At 44.7% G+C, this 17,775-nt stretch overlaps 1 protein-coding gene across 1 annotated transcript; it reads left to right on the forward strand.

The window, feature by feature from the left end:
- The first annotated feature begins 848 nt into the window (after positions 1–848).
- LOC120915795 (sialic acid-binding Ig-like lectin 12) lies at positions 849–9,795 on the forward strand. Its single transcript, XM_040326592.1, has 4 exons — positions 849–858; positions 3,206–3,559; positions 8,029–8,334; positions 9,473–9,795. The coding sequence occupies exons 1-4, from the start codon at positions 849–851 to the stop codon at positions 9,793–9,795; spliced, it is 993 nt and encodes a 330-aa protein (XP_040182526.1).
- The last annotated feature ends 7,980 nt before the right edge of the window (positions 9,796–17,775 follow it).

The following is a 17,775-nucleotide window of genomic DNA, read 5'->3' on the forward strand; positions in this document are numbered from 1 at the left end:
CAATTAAATTATACAAAACAAAAATATATATATCAGCAGTAAGGTGGAGGAATTAAAAAATAGGGGGGAATACCATTAACTTACAAAAACATATACATATATGTGTGGAGACATACTGTATCTTTCCAGGCTAAACATGTGCAATTTGTTTAGTTCCGAATTAAAATTTGGACAAATTTTCGTTATTCGGAAATTCGGATGTATCCAAATTAGAATAGTACCGAATTTAAATGAATCCGAAATAACGAAATTTGAATTCGGACGAAATTTTTCAAATTGAAATAGTTTTCTAATTCAAAAACCTTTCGAATTTGTATCGTTTTCCAATTTCCAAAAAGAATGAAATAGAATAGAAAAAAAGATATATTCTATTCCTTTATTTTCTGTTCTATTTTATTATTTTTTGGAAATTGGAAAACTATTTGAATACGAAAACTTTTCAAATTTGAATTTTTTTCTAATTCGAAAACTATTCGAAATTGATTTGAAAACTTTTCGAATTCGAAAACTAGTCGAAATTGTTTCGAAAACTATTCGCAATTGAGTCGAAAACTTTTCAAATCGATTTGAAAACGAATAAGCGGAACAAATCCCGAAAACAAATTAAACGAATGAAACAAATTTAACTAAACAAATTTTATGTAAGTAACAAATCAAAACTAAACTAAACACATTTTTTCATTCTGCACATGTCTATCCCAGGCGGCAGGGAGGTATAGAGAAGGAAGTTGGCCAAACTATACGGTCCTAAAGATCTAAAAATATTTTATATAGAACAAATCACCTAAAATGGTACAGATAGCAGACCTAAATGGTGGACCAAATAGAATACTTACTAAAAGCGATGGATGGCCTTTGGTATGCCAGATCTATAGAGATAGCACAAGGGAAAGTGCTAATTGAATAGTTCCAACTACAGCTACAAAAAGCCCCATTAATGATTACACGATTAAAGTAGAACTATAGACAAAACTTTTTTTTTTTTTTTAAATAACAAACATGTTATACTTACCTCCACTGTGCAGCTCGTTTTGCACAGAGTGTCCCCGAATCCGGTCTTCTGGGGTCCCTTGGCGGCTGTCTCGGCTCCTCCTCGCAAAAGCTTTCTACCTTCATGCGAGCTCGCATGGTGGAAAGCTTTTGCAAGTGCGCTCCTGTGATACAGCGGCGGGCATAGCCGCCGACTGTATCACTCGGCCCCGCCCCCGGCGCACCGCGTCATCAGCTGTGACTGACAGCAGCGCAGCTATTTAACCACTTCAGCCCTGAGCCTGTTTTTCAGAGTCGGTGTTTACAAGTTAAAAAAAAATTTTTGCCTGAAAATTACTTAGAACCCCCAAACATGATATATATTTTTTTCTAACACCCTAGAGATTAAATGGCGGTCATTGCAATACTTTTTGTCACACCATATTTGCGCAGCGGTCTTAAAAGTGCACTTCTTTGGGAAAAAAGTAACTTTTTTGGAAAAAAAATAAATAAGACAACAGTAAAGTTAGCCCAAATATTTTTTTATACTGTCAAAGATAATGTTGATACCCAACATGTCACGCTTCAAAATTGCACTCGCTCGTAGAATGGCGCCAAACGTTTACCCTTAAAAATCTCCATATGTTTAAAAATGTTTACAGGTTGCATGTTTTGAGCTGCAGAGGAGGTCTAGGGCTAGAATTATTGCTCTTGCTCTAACGATCGCGGCGATACCTCACATGTGTGGTTTGAACACTGTTTTCATATGCTGCTCACGTATATGTTCACTTCTGCGCGAGAGCTCGCTGGGACGGGGATCGCTTTAAAAAAAAGTCTTATTTATTTAACTTTTATTTATTTTTACACTGTTTTAAAAAAATGTAATTTGGGTCACTTTTGTTCCTATTGCAAGGAACGTAAACATCCCTTGTAAGATAAAAAAAAGCATGACAGGTTCTCTTAAATATGAGATCTGGGGTCAAAAAGACGTCACATATTCATCTCATATTCGGACTAAAAAATTGTTATTTGAAAAAATTACAAAAATAAAATGAGCTATGGGCGGAAGTGATGTTTTGACGTCGCTTCCGCCCTGCAATGATATGGAGCCGGGTGGGGGCCGTCTTCCCCTCACTCTTTTCCATACCCAGCCGCAGATAGGACCCGATCGCCTCCGCCGGAGAGCGGCAGGAGCCCTCTCCCGCCGCCGATAACGGTAATCTTGCGGCAGAGACCACCATTATCGTTTACAGGACCGCTGCCTGAAGAGATGGATACCTCGGTTATGGCTATACCGAGATATTCCTCTTCAAAGTGCCAACGTATATAGTCGTGCGGCGGTCGGTAAGTGGTTAAAATAATCTTTGCACTCTTGGTGGTTTACAGCGATGTCATCTTATATACCGTATTTATCGCGGTATAACGCGCTCCCGCGTATACCGCGCACCCCTAAAGTTGCCCCCGAAATTCCTGTAAAAAAAAATGTTATATGATTTCATTACTTACAGTTTTGGTGTCTTCCCAGCGTCCATCGTCCGGTCCGGCGTCCGTCTGCGGCCTCGATGGTGTCCTCCCGGCTTTTCCAGCGCGCGCCTCAAGTAAAGTCCCCGCTTCCCGCGCTCAGTTCGAACGCCTCGGGTACATTCGGCAAGGCTCGGCGTCGCTCGCGCTCTGTGACGTTTATGCGTGAGCACGAGCAAAGCCGAGCCTAGCCGAATGTACCCGAGTGTACTGCACTCGGTATATGTCGGAGCAGGATTTCAAACTGAGCGCGGGAAGCGGCTATCGGGCGTATATCGCGCACCCACAATTTTCCCCTTATTTTAAGGGGAAAATAGTGCGCGATATACGCCGATAAATACGGTACATGGGGGGGGGGGAGGGGGTCACCCTGTGTAAACCTTTATTTCTACTTCAGCAAATAGACATATCAGGCTGGGATGAACAATAATCAAAAAGCAACACCTGCAGGTTTTTATTACTGTGATTTATTACTAACATTTTTTGGATCATGTTGTCACCAGGAAAAGAAGTGACCAAAAACTTCCAAAGGAAAAACAAACGGCAATAAAAGGTTGAAGTTTTCTTTTTTTCTGAAGGTGCATTGGTAGGAACAGACTTTATTGTAAAATGCAGCAAAATGTATGATATTGCACCTATTGTCTGAAAAAGCCCTGAAAATTCAGCAAAAATAAAATAAAAAATCACACTTTACTTTTTTAATTTTAATCTGCAGGTACTGACAGTGAATTGTTTCCAGGATACAGTATAAATGTTCCTCATAATGTAACGGTCCAGAGAGGACTGTGTGTGTACATTCCATGCAGCTTTACTGTGCCTGAGACAGTAACATTAACTAGAAATGCTAAGGGAATTTGGTACAATAAGGATGAGGAATCTGTGGCTTCTAGAAGTAATACCAAGTATGAGACTAATGGACGATTCTTTCTGGTTGGAGATGTATGGAGAGGGGACTGCTCTCTCTACATAGAAAATCCATTATATGAAGATGAAGGTCGTTATCGTTTCAGAGTTGAAGATAACATAAATTTAAGCTACCAAGATATCAAGCCTTATGTAGAAGTAACAGGTAAGAAAAATAATAATGTGTCCTAGGAGCTTACAATCTACAACCATCAAATACAAAAATAAAACAGTCCATGATCTCTATCAATATACATTATTATTATTATTATTATTATTATTATTATTATATTATATCCAGGGCTGTCTTAATGAGTGGGCACACCTGGGCACTGCCCAGGGGCCCCGCCTGCATGGGGGCCCCTACACTTTCCCAAAAGCAGCTGGTCCTTGAGCCCACGTTGCCCAGAAATTTGGGGGCCCAATGGTGCTGGGGGGATATCTGGGGTGTACAGGGGTCAGAGTGCTGGGAAGGCATCAATCTAGCAGATATATTATATGCACAGGACAACTTTGTCAGTTTGTAGCATTTTCACACTGTTTCTTTGCTGTACAGAATGATTGTTCATGTAGTTAAAGCGGGAGTTCACCCATTTATTAAAAAAAAAAATGTTTCCCTTTTTTTCCCCTTAGCTTCCTGCTCGTTTGGTCTAGGGGAATCGGCTATTTGTTTTAAAATATGATCCGTACTTACTGTTTTCGAGATGCATCTTCTCCGTCGGCTTCCGGGTATGGGTCTTCGGGAGCGGGCGTTCCTTCTTGATTGACAGTCTTCTGAGAGGCTTCCGACGGTCGCATCCATCGCGTCACTCGTAGCCGAAAGAAGCCGAACGTCGGTGCGGCTCTATACTGCGCCTGCGCACCGACGTTCGGCTTCTTTCGGAAAATCGTGACGCGATGGATGCGACCGTCGGAAGCCTCTCGGAAGACTGTCAATCAAGAAGGAACGCCCAGTCCCACAGCCCATACCCGGAAGCGACGGAGAAGATGCATCTCGTAAACGGGTAAGTACGGATCATATTTTAAAACAACTAGCCGATTCCCCTAGACAAAACGAGCATCCATCTAAGGGGAAAAAGTGCCCTCTAAGGGTGAACCTCCGCTTTAAGTCAGAGAGGCAAGTACTGTATTCACAAAGTACTTGCCACCTAACTTACGGTGGCGTATCGTAAATGTGGCCGGCGTAAGCGCGCCTAAATCAAATGAGGATGTGGGGGGCGTGTTTTATGTTAATGTTTGGTGACCCGACGTGATTGACGTTTTTTACGAACGGCGCATGCACCGTCCGTGTACATATCCCAGTGTGCATTGCTCCAAAGTACGCCGCAAGGACGTATTGGTTTCGACGTGAGCGTAAATTACGTCCAGCCCCATTCACGGACGACTTACGCAAACGATGTAAAATTTTAAAATTTCGACGCGGGAACGACGGCCATACTTAACATTGGCTAGTCCAGCTATTTGATGGAATAACTTTACGCCGTAAAAAACGCCTTACGTAAACAGCGTATCTTTACTGCGACGGGCGCACGTACTTTCGTGAATCGGCGTATCTAGGCATTTACATATTCTACGCCGAACTCAACGGAAGCTCCACCTAGCGGCCAGCCTAAATATTGCACCCTAAGATACGACGGCGCAGGCTGTCGTATCTTAGCTAGGTTTAAGTGTATCTCAGTTTGAGAATACACTTAAACTTACGACGGCGCAGATTCAGAGTTACATCGGCGTATCTACTGTAGACCAGAAGTCACAAGCTGAGGGGAACAAACAAGAGGCGGAGCCGGCCGGCTGGCTGCCAATAGAAATTGAGCGGCCACCAACCCTCCGACCTGCTGCGGTTCTGTGACCTGTTGTGGGAAAGGCTGTGGGGCGGGGGGTTGGCAGCAGCTCAATTTCTATTGACAGCCACTTGGCCGGCTCCGCCTCTTGTTTGTCCCCCTCGGCGAGTGACCTGGTCTTCTGTAATGGCGGCGGAAACTCCGCTGCTGGGACACCTGATGTAAGGGGGGTTTAACTCGGGGACACCAGATGTAATGGGGACACCTGATGTAAGGGGGGGGCTCCACTGGGGGACACCTGATGTAAGGGGGGCTCCACTGGGGGACACCTGATGTTAGGGGGATACCGCTGCTGGGACACCTGATGTAAGGGGGATACCGCTGCTGGGACACCTGATGTAAGGGGGATACCGCTGCTGGGACACCTGATGTAAGCGGGGCTCCACTGGGGGACAATTGATGTAAGGGGGGCTCCACTTGGGAACACCTGATGTAAGCAGGGCTCCACTGGGGGACACCTGATGTAAGCGGGGCTCCACTGGGGGACACTTGATGTAAGGGGGAGCTCCACTGGGGGACACCCGAAGTAAGGGGGAGCTCCACTGGGGGGACACCTGATGTAAGGGGGATACCGCTGCTGGGACACCTGATGTAAGGGGGACACTTCTGCTGGGACACCTGATGTAAGGGGGGCTCCACTGGGGGACACCTGATGTAAGGGGGGCTCCACTGGGGGGGGGGACACCTGATGTAAGCGGGGCTCCACTGAGGGGGACACATCATCTTTAAAAAAAAAAAAAAAATTATTTAGGCCAATATGTATTCTGCTACATACTGTGATACATGACTGTGATAGTATGGCAAGCAATCTGACACTAACTGACACTTTTGACACTTTGTGGGAACCAGTAACACTAACAAAATAATATGCACTGTCACTGTGCTAATGAATGGCCGGGAAGGGGTCAAATATCCAGTGCTTATGTGTACTATGGGTTGTGCCGCAAAGTCCCACTAAAAATCGCTGATCGCCGCCATTATTAGTACTGTAAAAGCATTAAAATAAATAATATTAATAACGCTATAAATCTATTCCGTATTTTGTAGACACTATGGGGCAGATCCATGTACCTTTGCGACGGGCGCAGCGTATCTAAGATACACTACGCCACCGTAATTTATTTATTTTATTTGGAATCCTCAAAGAATTTGCGCCGTAAGTTACGGCGGCGTAGTGTATCTCTTGCGGCGTAAGGGCGCGGAATTCAAATGGATGTGATGGGGGCGTGTTTTATGTAAATACGTCGTGACCCGACGTAAACAACATGCGCCGTCCGTGGGGGTATCCCAGTGCGCATGCTCAAAATTAAGCCAAGCCAATGCTTCCGACGGTGACGTCATTCTACGCAAATCCCTATTCGCGAACGACTTACGCAAACAACATAAAAATTAAAAATGTCTACGCGGGAACGACGGCCATACTTAACATTGAGCACGCCTCAGAATAGCAGCTTTAACTATACGCCGGAAAAAGCCGAACGAAAACGACGTAAAAAAAGCGCCGGCCGGACGTACGTTCGTGGATCGCTGTAACTAGCTAATTTGCATACTCAACGCGGATTTCGACGGGAACGCCACCTAGCGGCTGCCGAAAAATTGCAGCTTAGATCCGACGGCGTACTAAGACGTACGCCTGTCGGATCTAGCCGAAATGCCGTTGTATCTTGTTTTGTGGATACAAAACAAAGATACGACATGCAAAATTTGAAATTACGCGGCGTATAAAGAGATACGCCGGCGTAATTTCTTTGTGGCTCTGCCCCTATAACTTTTGCGTAAACCAATCAATTTACACTTATTGGGATTTTTTCCAAAAATATGTAGCAGAATATATATTGGCCTGAATTTATGAAGAAATTCGATTTTTTTATTAGGAATGTTTTATAGCAGTAAGTAAAAAATATTGTTTTCTATTCAAATTTGCCGCTCTTTTTTTGTTTATAGCTAAAAAAAACAAAAAAAAGGCAGAGGTGATCAAATACCATCAAAAGAAAGCTCCATTTGTGGGGGGAAAAAAGGTATAATTTTTTTGGGGCACAGCATAGGGTGCCCATGTGTCCCGGATTGCCCGGGACTGTTCTGCAATTGACATGTCTGTCCCAGGTCCCGGGCACCTTCATTCCGGGACAATACAATGTCCTGGAATGAAATAGAGGACACAGCCACCCCCTACTAACTAATAACTACATTTCTGGGACAGGTTGCTAGGGCCAGCGCTGCCTGGCATCTTGCAACCAGTGACAATTTACTCTCAGACAGAGAGACCGGGATCGAGGCCTGCGCCTAGTGCAGCACTGCTGTCCCCACCCACCTTGGCACCTCCTTCTTCTCCGGCAACCAGCGGCAAGCAGCAGGGACTGGTGTGACTTTCACTCTCCAGAGAGTGACAGCAGCACTGCATCTGGTGGCAGGCTATGGGTGGCAAGCAGCACTGTATCTGGTGGCAGGCTATGGGTGGCAAGCAGCACTGTATCTGGTGGCAGGCTATGGGTGGCAAGCAGCACTGCATCTGGTGGCAAGTGGCACATTTATCTGACAAGTAACCCGCCGCCAAAATCCCCATCAACCCCGAGACTACATTTTCCCCCGCCGCCGCATCTTTTTTTGGGGGAAGGTGAGAGAGAGGGAGTGTGTCCCTTAATGGCAGTTTGGAAATGTGGTCACACTAGTACAGCATTTCCCGCGCAATTGTCAGTTAAAGTAACGCAGTGCCATATTGCAAAAAATAGCCTGGTTAATACATTCTGTGTCAGCATTTTATAATTAAAGAGTTTTCTGTGTGTTATCATTGCAGATCTAACAGATAAACCTGAGATCTCACCCATAAAAAGTTGGCTTGATGGAGAGGAGGTGACACTGCGCTGCACATCTCCTGGAACATGTGTGGGGACATCCCCTAGAATCACTTGGAGAGGAAATACCGGTACCCAGAGCAGAAGATCGGCAAATGAGATTAAAGATAATGAAAATGGTACAAAGACCCACTTCTCTACAATCACCTTCACCGCGAGGAAGGAACAGAACAACTCTCCATTCTCATGCACAGTACAGCTGAAAGGGGGATTGACCACTGTACAAGAAATTACTATGAAAGTCGAATGTAAGTCTTCTTCTCATCCTGAAACCACCTTAATGTATGATAGAAATGTATAATTTACCATACCCCATAGGGCTCTCTATTCAACATCCAAACCTTCCCCCGCCATCAAAGCCATACAGAATCATTGTACGTCTTGCAGCAAAAGCTCTTATTGATATTATCGCCTTTCTTTCTTTTTTTTCTTCTTTTTTTCTTTGTTTATAACAAACATGTCATTCTTACCTGCTCTGTGTAATGGTTTTGCACAGAGCAGCCCAGATCCCCCTCTTCTCGGGTCACTCTTCAGTGCTCCTGGCCCCTCCCTCCTGTTGAGTGCCCCCACAGCAAGCAGCTTGCTATGAGCCTTGTGAGCCCCCCACCCCCAACCTTCTCCACAGTGCTGCTAGCTTCCCTCCTCCCCTCTCCTCTCCTGCTGGCTTCTGCGGAGCACAGGAGCATTGGGTTCAGGTTGGAGATGTCACATTTACCGGCCCTTTTATTTCCTGAATTAACACAGTGAGTGATCAGTGTCCATTCATAACTGAAGCACAGTAACTGTGTTTACTATGTTTCAGTTTGTGGATGAATAAGAAGCCGTTCAGCACAGAGCGCTTTCTATTCATTTACTGTCCAGTGCACCTGGGGCTGCAGAGAAAGGAATTGAAAAATTGGTGTTCTCAATTATTTCCTCTGTCTGAAATACGAGACATCAGGGGTTTGTTTAGACCCCTGATTTTTCACCAAACCAGTCGGTCGGGTAGCCGGGTCACAGGCACCCCCCAGTCAGTCACCAGCGCCGCACTCACCCCATCTAGGTCACGGGCAGCGATTCCTCCGGGCGGTGGCTTCACCCTGCGTCTCCTTCTCCTCATTGACCAATAGAATCACATCACCTCTTGGCCAATCGGGGACAGGTCTCAGGAACCACTTCCTGATTGAACGGAAGGAGGATCAGGAAGACAATAGTGAATATTAATTTGCTATTGTCGCACAACTGGGTGGGCTGTGGGCGCAGTGCTCAATCAAATTATTTGATTAGGCAGCTAGTGTTATTGCCATGATGATAATTAGGGTTTTTTTCTTTTCTTGAGTAGAGAACCTTTTTAAAGACCACAGAAAATTCTGGGTTCCTCATGCTCCTTTAAAATTGTTGTTACAGATCCCCCAAGTGTACCGGAGATCAAATGTTCCATAACTAACAGAAAGCCAAACATACCTTCTAGTAGTGGATGCACCATTGATGCCAATAATACCATATACCTTCTAGAGGGGTCACAGCTCTCCCTGATCTGTTCTGCTGACAGTGTACCAGAATCCCGTTTCGTATGGAAATCCTTCTCTGGAACAAAGACTTCCTCCTTTACGGAAAATCAAATTTTCACCAATTTGTCACTCACCGATGAAGGAACTTATACTTGCCAAGCCACAAACCCTCATGGCAGAAAGGAGACTTCAGTCACCATTAGGATAACTTGTAAGTAAATATGTATATATAGAGTGTATATCTATCTATCTATCTATCTATCTATCTATCTATCTATCTATCTATCTATCTATCTATCTATAGTGGAACCTCGGATTGCGAGTAACGCGGTTAACGAGCGTTAAGCAATACGAGCAATGATATTTTTTAACTCGGTTTTGCAAGTGTTGTCTCGCAAAATGAGCAGGATTCAAGCCTCTGCGGCGTGCAGTACCGCATTTGGCCAGAGGTGCGGGGGCGCCAGTGATACTAGGAGCCGTTCAAGCCGCGGGTTCCCTCTGGTCACATGCGGTATTGCATGCAATAGAAGTCAATGTGGAACAAATTATCTTCGTTTCCATTGACTTCTATGGGGAAACTCGCTTTGATGCGAGTGCTTTGGATTACAAGCATTCTCCTGGACGGATTATGCTCATAATCCAAGGTTCCACTGTATATATATATATATATATATATATATATATATATATATATATATATATATATATATATATATATATATATATATATATCGCTATCTATACATAGATATCTCTTGTGACAGGAAGTCAGGTAAATCTGTGGGTGTTGTCACAGACGGGACTTACATTTCTGCCTTGTTTAGACAATACACCAATTGTTGTTAAGCGTTGGCTGCAAAAGTAGCCAGAAAAGGTCTAAGGGCGTTGGAAAACTTCAGCTGTTCAGAATGAGGCAATTAAAGCCTCTATAAGTAATCCAGAGGATTACCACTGATGTGCTGCATCCTGAGGCTTTCTGAGTGAAGGAGAGCAGTAGCTGAAAGTCTTCTGAGGAGGTGAGGAGGTGATTGATTTTTCTGTGTGAATCCATAGATAGGCTCATGTGTGGTGAAGATAGACGCCCCAAGTGGCCAGGGTTTATTTTATGTTTGATTTTGTTTATGCTGTTTGGATGCTTGCACTTGTTTCCAGCAAGATGGAAGAATAAACCAAAATCTTTGTTTTGAACTGTCTTCGACTGCCTGTCTGTATAAATTCAGTGTGTAGTGAACCCATCCAAGGGCTCACACACCCCGCTACCGAGCTAACCCCTTACACATGGTGGAGTGCCGCAGGCAGTTAAAGTAAACCCAAAATGGAGGAGATACTGAAACAGCTGGCTATAGCAAATGCAAATCAACAACAGGCAAATGCAAATCAACAATAGACGAATGCAGGTTTGCAGCGGAGCATTGCAGCTCAACAACAGGCTCAACAGCAGCAAATGGAGGCCATCGTGACACAGCTTCAGAGACAGCAGACCGAGGCTGGGAGTCAGGCCAGTAACATACCGACTTTTCGGGTAAGACACTTATTACCAAAGATGACTGCAGATGAGGACCCTGAGATGTTTCTGACCACGTTTGAGAGAGCAGCGGAAAGGGAGAGTTGGCCTAAAGACCAGTGGGCTGGACTAGTGGCCCCCCTATTATCTGGAGAAGCCCAAAAGGCATATTTTGATTTGGAGCTTGTAGATGCAAAAAACTATGATCGATTAAAAGAGGAAATATTGGCACGTTTTGGTGTAACCCTGGATGTCCATGCTCAGCGGGTCCACAATTGGAGTTATCAGCTGAAGAAGCCACCTCGGTTGCAGATGTATGACCTCATCCATTTGGCTAGGAAATGGCTGCAGCCAGAAACTGCCCGGACCAAAAATTTTGGAGCGAGTAGTCATGGACAAATTTCTTAGGTCTCTTCCTAACACCCTGCAGAAATGGGTGAACCATGGTGGTCCGGAAACCGCAGACAAACTTGTAGACCTGGTCAAAAGGTACCTAACAACAGAGAATTTGTCCTCTTCCACCAGAGACGCACAGGGCTAGATTCAGATAGATCAGGGGATCTTTAGACCCGCGTAATCTATCTGATTTAAGATCCGCCGCCGCAAGTTTTACAGGCAAGTGGGTAATTTACAAAACACTTACCTCCAAACTTGCGGCGGCGGATCGTAAATCCCCCGTCAGAATTCAAATTCCGCGGCTAGGGGGAGTGTGCTATTCAAATCAGGCGCGTCCCCGCGCCGATCGAATAGCGCATGCGCCGTCCGGAAATTTTCCCAGGATGCATTGCTCCAAATGACGTCGCAACGACGTCATTGGTTTCGACGCTTACGTAAATGACGTCCATCCATATTCGCGAACGACTTACGCAAATGACGTAAAAAATTCAAATTTTGTCGCGGGAACGACGGCGCCTCATAGAAGCAGGGGTAACTATGCGCCGGGGAAACCCTTACGTAAATGTCGTAAAAACACTGCGTCAGGCCCGCGTATGTTCGTGAATTTGCGTATCTCGCTGATTTACATATTATTTAGCGTAAATCAGCGAGAACGCCCCCCGCGGCCATTTTTAAAATGCAGTTAAGATCCGACGGTGTAACACAGTCTTAGGCATATCTATGCGTAACTGATTCTGTGAATCAGTCGCATAGATACGACCGGCCTGATACGACGGCGTATCAGCAGATACACCGTCGTATCTCTCTCTGAATCTGGCCCACAGACTTTTCACCCCAAGACCAGACCCTCCCCACCTATAAGTAAGACTGCATCAAGGGATGGGGGTGGAGAGAGGGACCAAGGAGCAACTAGAGGAATTATCAGGACTACTGTTAATGTTTGGCGAGAGCGGCCTGGAAGACCCATCCCACAGGAGAGGACCAGAAGGTTGATTTGTTACCATTGCCGGGAAGAGGGACATGTAGCAGCGGTTTGCCCAGCGGGTGATGAACCCATGCAGTGTGACTTTCTGACAGAAAGACGACAGTCCCTTTTTGCAACCACATGCACTGCAGTAAAGGGAAATGAGAAACCTTTATATAAAATGTGCTTAGATGGTAAAAATGTTGTAGTATTGTTGGATTCAGGTAGCCTGGTCACCTTAGTGCATGGGTGCTCAACCTGTGGCTCTCCAGCTGTTGCAGAACTTCAAGTCCCATCATGCCTCTGCCTTTGGGTGTCATGCTTGTAACAGTCAGTAGCTTGCAATGCCTCATGGGAATTGTAGTTCTGAAACAGCTGGAGAGCCACAGGTTGAGCACCCCTGCCTTATTGAAAAGTGATCTAGTGGTGGGAAAAACCTTACATCAGAGGAAAATGGCTGTAGTTTGTGTACATGGGGACACTCGAGAATATCCGGTGACTACGGTTTCCCTTGAAACCTCCCTCGGTAACTTGTGTCACCAGGTGGGTTTAGTTCCCAAACTGCCACATGACGCCATTGTGGGAAGGGATTTCCCAAAATTCTGGTAACACTGGGACTGCCCAGATTCCCCAGTAGGTGGTTCTTCTGAGTCTGAACCATCTACTCCAGGAACCTATAACTGTGAGGATTCTCCTGTGTTTCCATTCTCAGTATTAGCAGGGGAAACACCAGTCCCTAGGGAGGAGCCTGCTACCTCAGAAGAGGAACAGCGGCCGATAGGGTTTAAAGACCTCGAGGTGCACAGAGAACATTTTGTCACTGAGCAATTTTGTCACTGAGGGACCCCACATTGCTAAGAGCCCGGGAGAATGTAGTGAAGATAGATGGGGAGTTAGTTAACCCTGACGAGAGGGTTGCCCTCCCTTACTTCATAATTGAAAGGGACCTGTTATATCGAGTGTCACAGAGGATAGATGACACCATTGAGCAACTGGTAGTGCCTAAACCATACCGCAAGATGGTTTTGGAACTGGCCCATGGGCACATTCTTGGGGGACATTTGGGAGCAGAAAAAACCCGGGAGAGGATCACCCAGAGGTTTTATTGGCCTGGGATCACTAAAGAAGTGGAATTGTACTGCTCTTTCTGTCCAGTGTGTCAGATTACTGCACCCATGCCACATTTCCGCAGTCCGTTGGTACCCCTGCCCATTATCGAGGTCCCTTTTGAGAGGATCGCCATGGACTTGGTTGGCCCCTTACTGAAGTCCACTAGAGGACACCAGCACATCTTGGTAATATGGGACTATGCCACCCGGTACCCAGAAGCGATTCCTCTCTGAAACACCTCTGCTAAAACAATTGCCAAGAAGTTATTTCATGTTTTCAGGCGTGTGGGTCTTCCTAAGGAAGTCCTAACTGACCAGGGCACCCCGTTTATGTCCAGGGTGACCAAAGAACTTTGTAAACTCCTGAAAGTGATCCAATTACGTACATCAGTATATCACCCTCAAACAGACGGGTTAGTGGAAAGGTTTAATAAAACCTTAAAAACAAATGTTGAGGGAGGTGGTGGATAAAGACAGAAAGAATTGGGATTATCTGCTCCCTTATCTGATGTTTGCAATAAGAAAGGTTCCCCAATCGTCCACAGGGTTCTCTCCGTTTGAGCTACTGTATGGGAGGCACCCCCGGGGCCTACTGGACATTGCCAGGGAAACATGGGAGAGTGAGAGTTCCCCTCATCGAAGTGTGATTGAACATGTGGCCCAAATGCAAGATAGAATTGTCCAAGTGATGCCGATTGTGAAGGAACATTTAGCCCAAGCCCAATTGGCTCAACAAAGGATTTACAATCGTGGGGCCCAGGTCCGTTCCTTTGCACCTGGTGATAGGGTGTTGGTGTTGGTCCCCACGGTCGAAAGTAAATTCCTAGCCAAATGGCAGGGTCCATATGAAGTGTTGGAAAAAATAGGAGTGGTGAATTATAAAATGAGCCAACCGGGAAGACGAAAAACCTGAGCAGCTCTATCACGTGAACTTGCTGAAACCATAGAGAGTCCTTGGTCGCTAAGACTACCCGATTTTCTGCTCCATTTAACCTGGCTGTCCCTGAAGTTGGGATAGCGGAGACTCTATCCAAAACTCAGAAACAGGAGGTTAAAGAATTTGTGCTCCGTAATAAGGAGAAGTTTTCAGACCTGCCAGGTTGGGTCTCCGGAGTTGAACATGACATTATCACCACACCAGGGGTGATTTTTGACCAATGGATTTCCCCACAGACGATCGTTTTTTTTCTATCGGTTTTTTAACCATAAGAAAAATTTAAACCACCAACCACATATTTTTTTATATATACTGTGATTCTCTACTTGCCAAATATTCTGTAGAAATCTCCCTCCACTGAGTCTGGCTGTAGCCATTTTAATTGTGGGCAGCTGAAGCTGCTGCCTGTTCACTTCCTGAATTTACACAGACACACACCTCCAGCTCTGCAGCTCTCATTTGCCCTCTTATCCCTCTCTTCCTGGCAAACTCTCACCAGAGAGAGAGAGCTGTGCATGATGTCATAAGCCTAGGCCTTTTACCAGACAAAAAACAGGAAGTGGGCTGTATAAGGTATTTACTGGCAGAAAATGTTTTACTATCCAAAGTTAAAACAACAATATAAAAGTCAGCAGCTACGAAAAGTGTAGATGCTGACTTTTATTAATCAGACACTCACCTGTCCCAGGTTCCAGCGATGTGGGCGTATAAAGCCCCGCTCCTCTCCCCCTCCTCGCTGCTTCACAGCTTGGCATACACTGTGCGCCGTGATTGTACCCCCCCCCCCCAAGTTGAGGGCATGCAGCCTTGGTTCAGGTCAGGAGGGGGAATCGGCACGCTTATCCCACCTTTCCTGACCAGAGATTGTGTCTGCCCACACAGCTGCATTAAATTGCTATTACCATCAGTCTGATTGACTTTGAAGTGGCCAAGTGAACAACAGTTGTAAATACGCTGAAATGATTATCAAATGCAGCGAACACTTAACTTGTTTTTTTATCCTTCTTTTAGCCGAACACAAACATATTTCAGAGATTAAGTCTTATTGCAAGATAAAAGGAAATCATATAGAATGTACATGTATGATCCAATCATTTCCAGAAGCAAGTATCCGGTGGAAGATCGATGACAAATTCTATGACAGTTCTGATGAAGACATTCATGTTTCCACCTTCAGATCAGATTTGGTGACCAACGGCACGTTGAGCCTTCAGATGTCACAGAAAGATATTCCAAATATTAAATGTATAAGTTCTAACAACTATGGGGAATTAGTTCTAGATCTCCTCTATAAGAAGTGTAAGTACTTATCAAATTGTATGCAAATTGTATGAAACTAGACATGTGCATTCGTTTTCCTCCGGATGCATTTTCGTCCGAATTTCGGGGATTTTCGTGTTTGTTTTAACAAAGGATAACGAATGCGCAGAATCGGAAATCCGAAAGATCCGAAATAAAAAAAATGCTTTATTTTCATATCCATTATATTTTCATATTGTTGCGACAACAGTTCGATATAGATAGAAAGAAGATTCAACATGACGGTGACAATAACGATCTGTGTCTACCGAACCTGTGGTTGAATGTGCCTAACCTAACTCTATTAGTCCAAGATTATTCTACTGTACATAGAGAGGAAAGATTTGATATTATAGAGACGTGAAGATTCGACGAAGCAGCTAAAAACATACGAACACAGCAAACGGACATTTACGGTCAAATGCTCTACCCATAGGCTATAGAAGAATTCTAATGTTGTTTGACTAGTAATAATTATCTATAATTATTACTAGTCATACAACATTAAAATTCTACTATAGCTTGTGGGTGGAGTATTCACCCGGAAATGTACGATTGCGGCGTCGTACAGTTTAGCTGCTTCTCAGAACCTCCGACAGACACCATAAGCCTTCAATTGACAGATTCGACCTTAATTAATTTGGATTTTAAGACAAATGCATTTTTAACAAAACAAAAAAAAAAAACTAATTTTGGAAATAACTAACTACATGTATTTTTCGGACGAAACCCGAAATTCCAAAACAAAATATTTCAGTGTGCACATGTCTATATGAAACAGATTAATTTGATCACCTACAAATTCCCACTTTCGATTCGCTCCCCTGCTGACCCATTTGGCTGCTAGCTTATTCCTTGTCCTTGTGAAGGAAATCTCCTCTATAGGGGTCACAAAGGGCAATAAAAAAAAATATATATTTGCTGAAGTTCTAAGCCTTCTCCACACTATTATAAAATAAAATCTTGGTTAGAATTGTACTTAAGAATCGGTTCACATTTGAGCCGAATGCGGCTCACAGTAGGGGTCCGGTGTGTGCTGGTTCACCGTTTCAGGTCCGATTTAAGCCCGAATTTTGGGCTGAATCTGGACCTAAAACTGACAAAAAGACGCACAGCGTTTTTGTGCAAATCGCACCAGACCCGCTGCGGAGATATGTAAGCCATAGATAGCCGGTCAAAATCTCCTGCTATTGGGCATCCAATTAGCAATGGTGTGAACCCAGCCTTAAAGCTGAACTCCAGTTAAGATCTTTACCACTTGAACACTGGACCACTCACTTGGCACTGCCGCTATTCACAGAACACCTTGTTTTTCTTTTTAATGAATACAAGGTACTCTCTGATTGGAAGAAATGGAATGGAAACGTGGTGACATCATGATCGCCACCTCATCTAATTAGAAAATGCCTTATATTCATTGAAAAGGGCAATATGTGCATGGCAATGGTGCTGAGCGATGTGACCCCCTAATATCGTTGAGTACCAACTACTACAGTTATTGTCAGCTTCCCCATCCACCACTAAGGTATTTTATTTGATAAACATTAAAGTGGTTGTAAACAGGGCTCAATTCCTGCGGGAACGCGTGGGAACGGAGTTCCTGCACTTTTTTCACAGCAGGAACTAAGTTCCCTTTGCAGGACTAGAGCAGCCGAGCCGCCCGAGCCAATCCTTCACTAAGCGGCGATGCCCAGCTCGAGTCACTGTCAGGGGCAGGCAAACCTTAGTAATCCTTTATGTTACAGGCTGCTTCCTGTATATGGATCCATCGGGTAGTGTGCGGATATTCCGTCACTTCCTCGATGCCGCAATGTCTCCTGGGAGCTTTTGTCATTGTTCCCAGGAGACATTGCGGAGGTCTGCTGCGAGTTATCGCAGGATTTAGAAAGAACTTGCTTCTTTTTTCGAAAAAAAACAAAAACATACGGTTTAGTAATTATGCATATGAGTGTATCATTTTATTTTTTTTGGTGGGGGAGTGGATCTTGGG

The sequence above is a fragment of the Rana temporaria genome, chromosome 10 (genome assembly GCF_905171775.1).
Source record: "Rana temporaria chromosome 10, aRanTem1.1, whole genome shotgun sequence".
Classification (NCBI taxonomy): Eukaryota; Metazoa; Chordata; class Amphibia; order Anura; family Ranidae; genus Rana; species Rana temporaria.

Coding starts and splice junctions, on each gene's coding strand:
- LOC120915795 (XM_040326592.1), top strand. Junction 3,560..8,028: donor GCCTTATGTAGAAGTAACAG/GTAAGAAAAATA, acceptor TTATCATTGCAG/ATCTAACAGATAAACCTGAG. Junction 8,335..9,472: donor AATTACTATGAAAGTCGAAT/GTAAGTCTTCTT, acceptor TTGTTGTTACAG/ATCCCCCAAGTGTACCGGAG.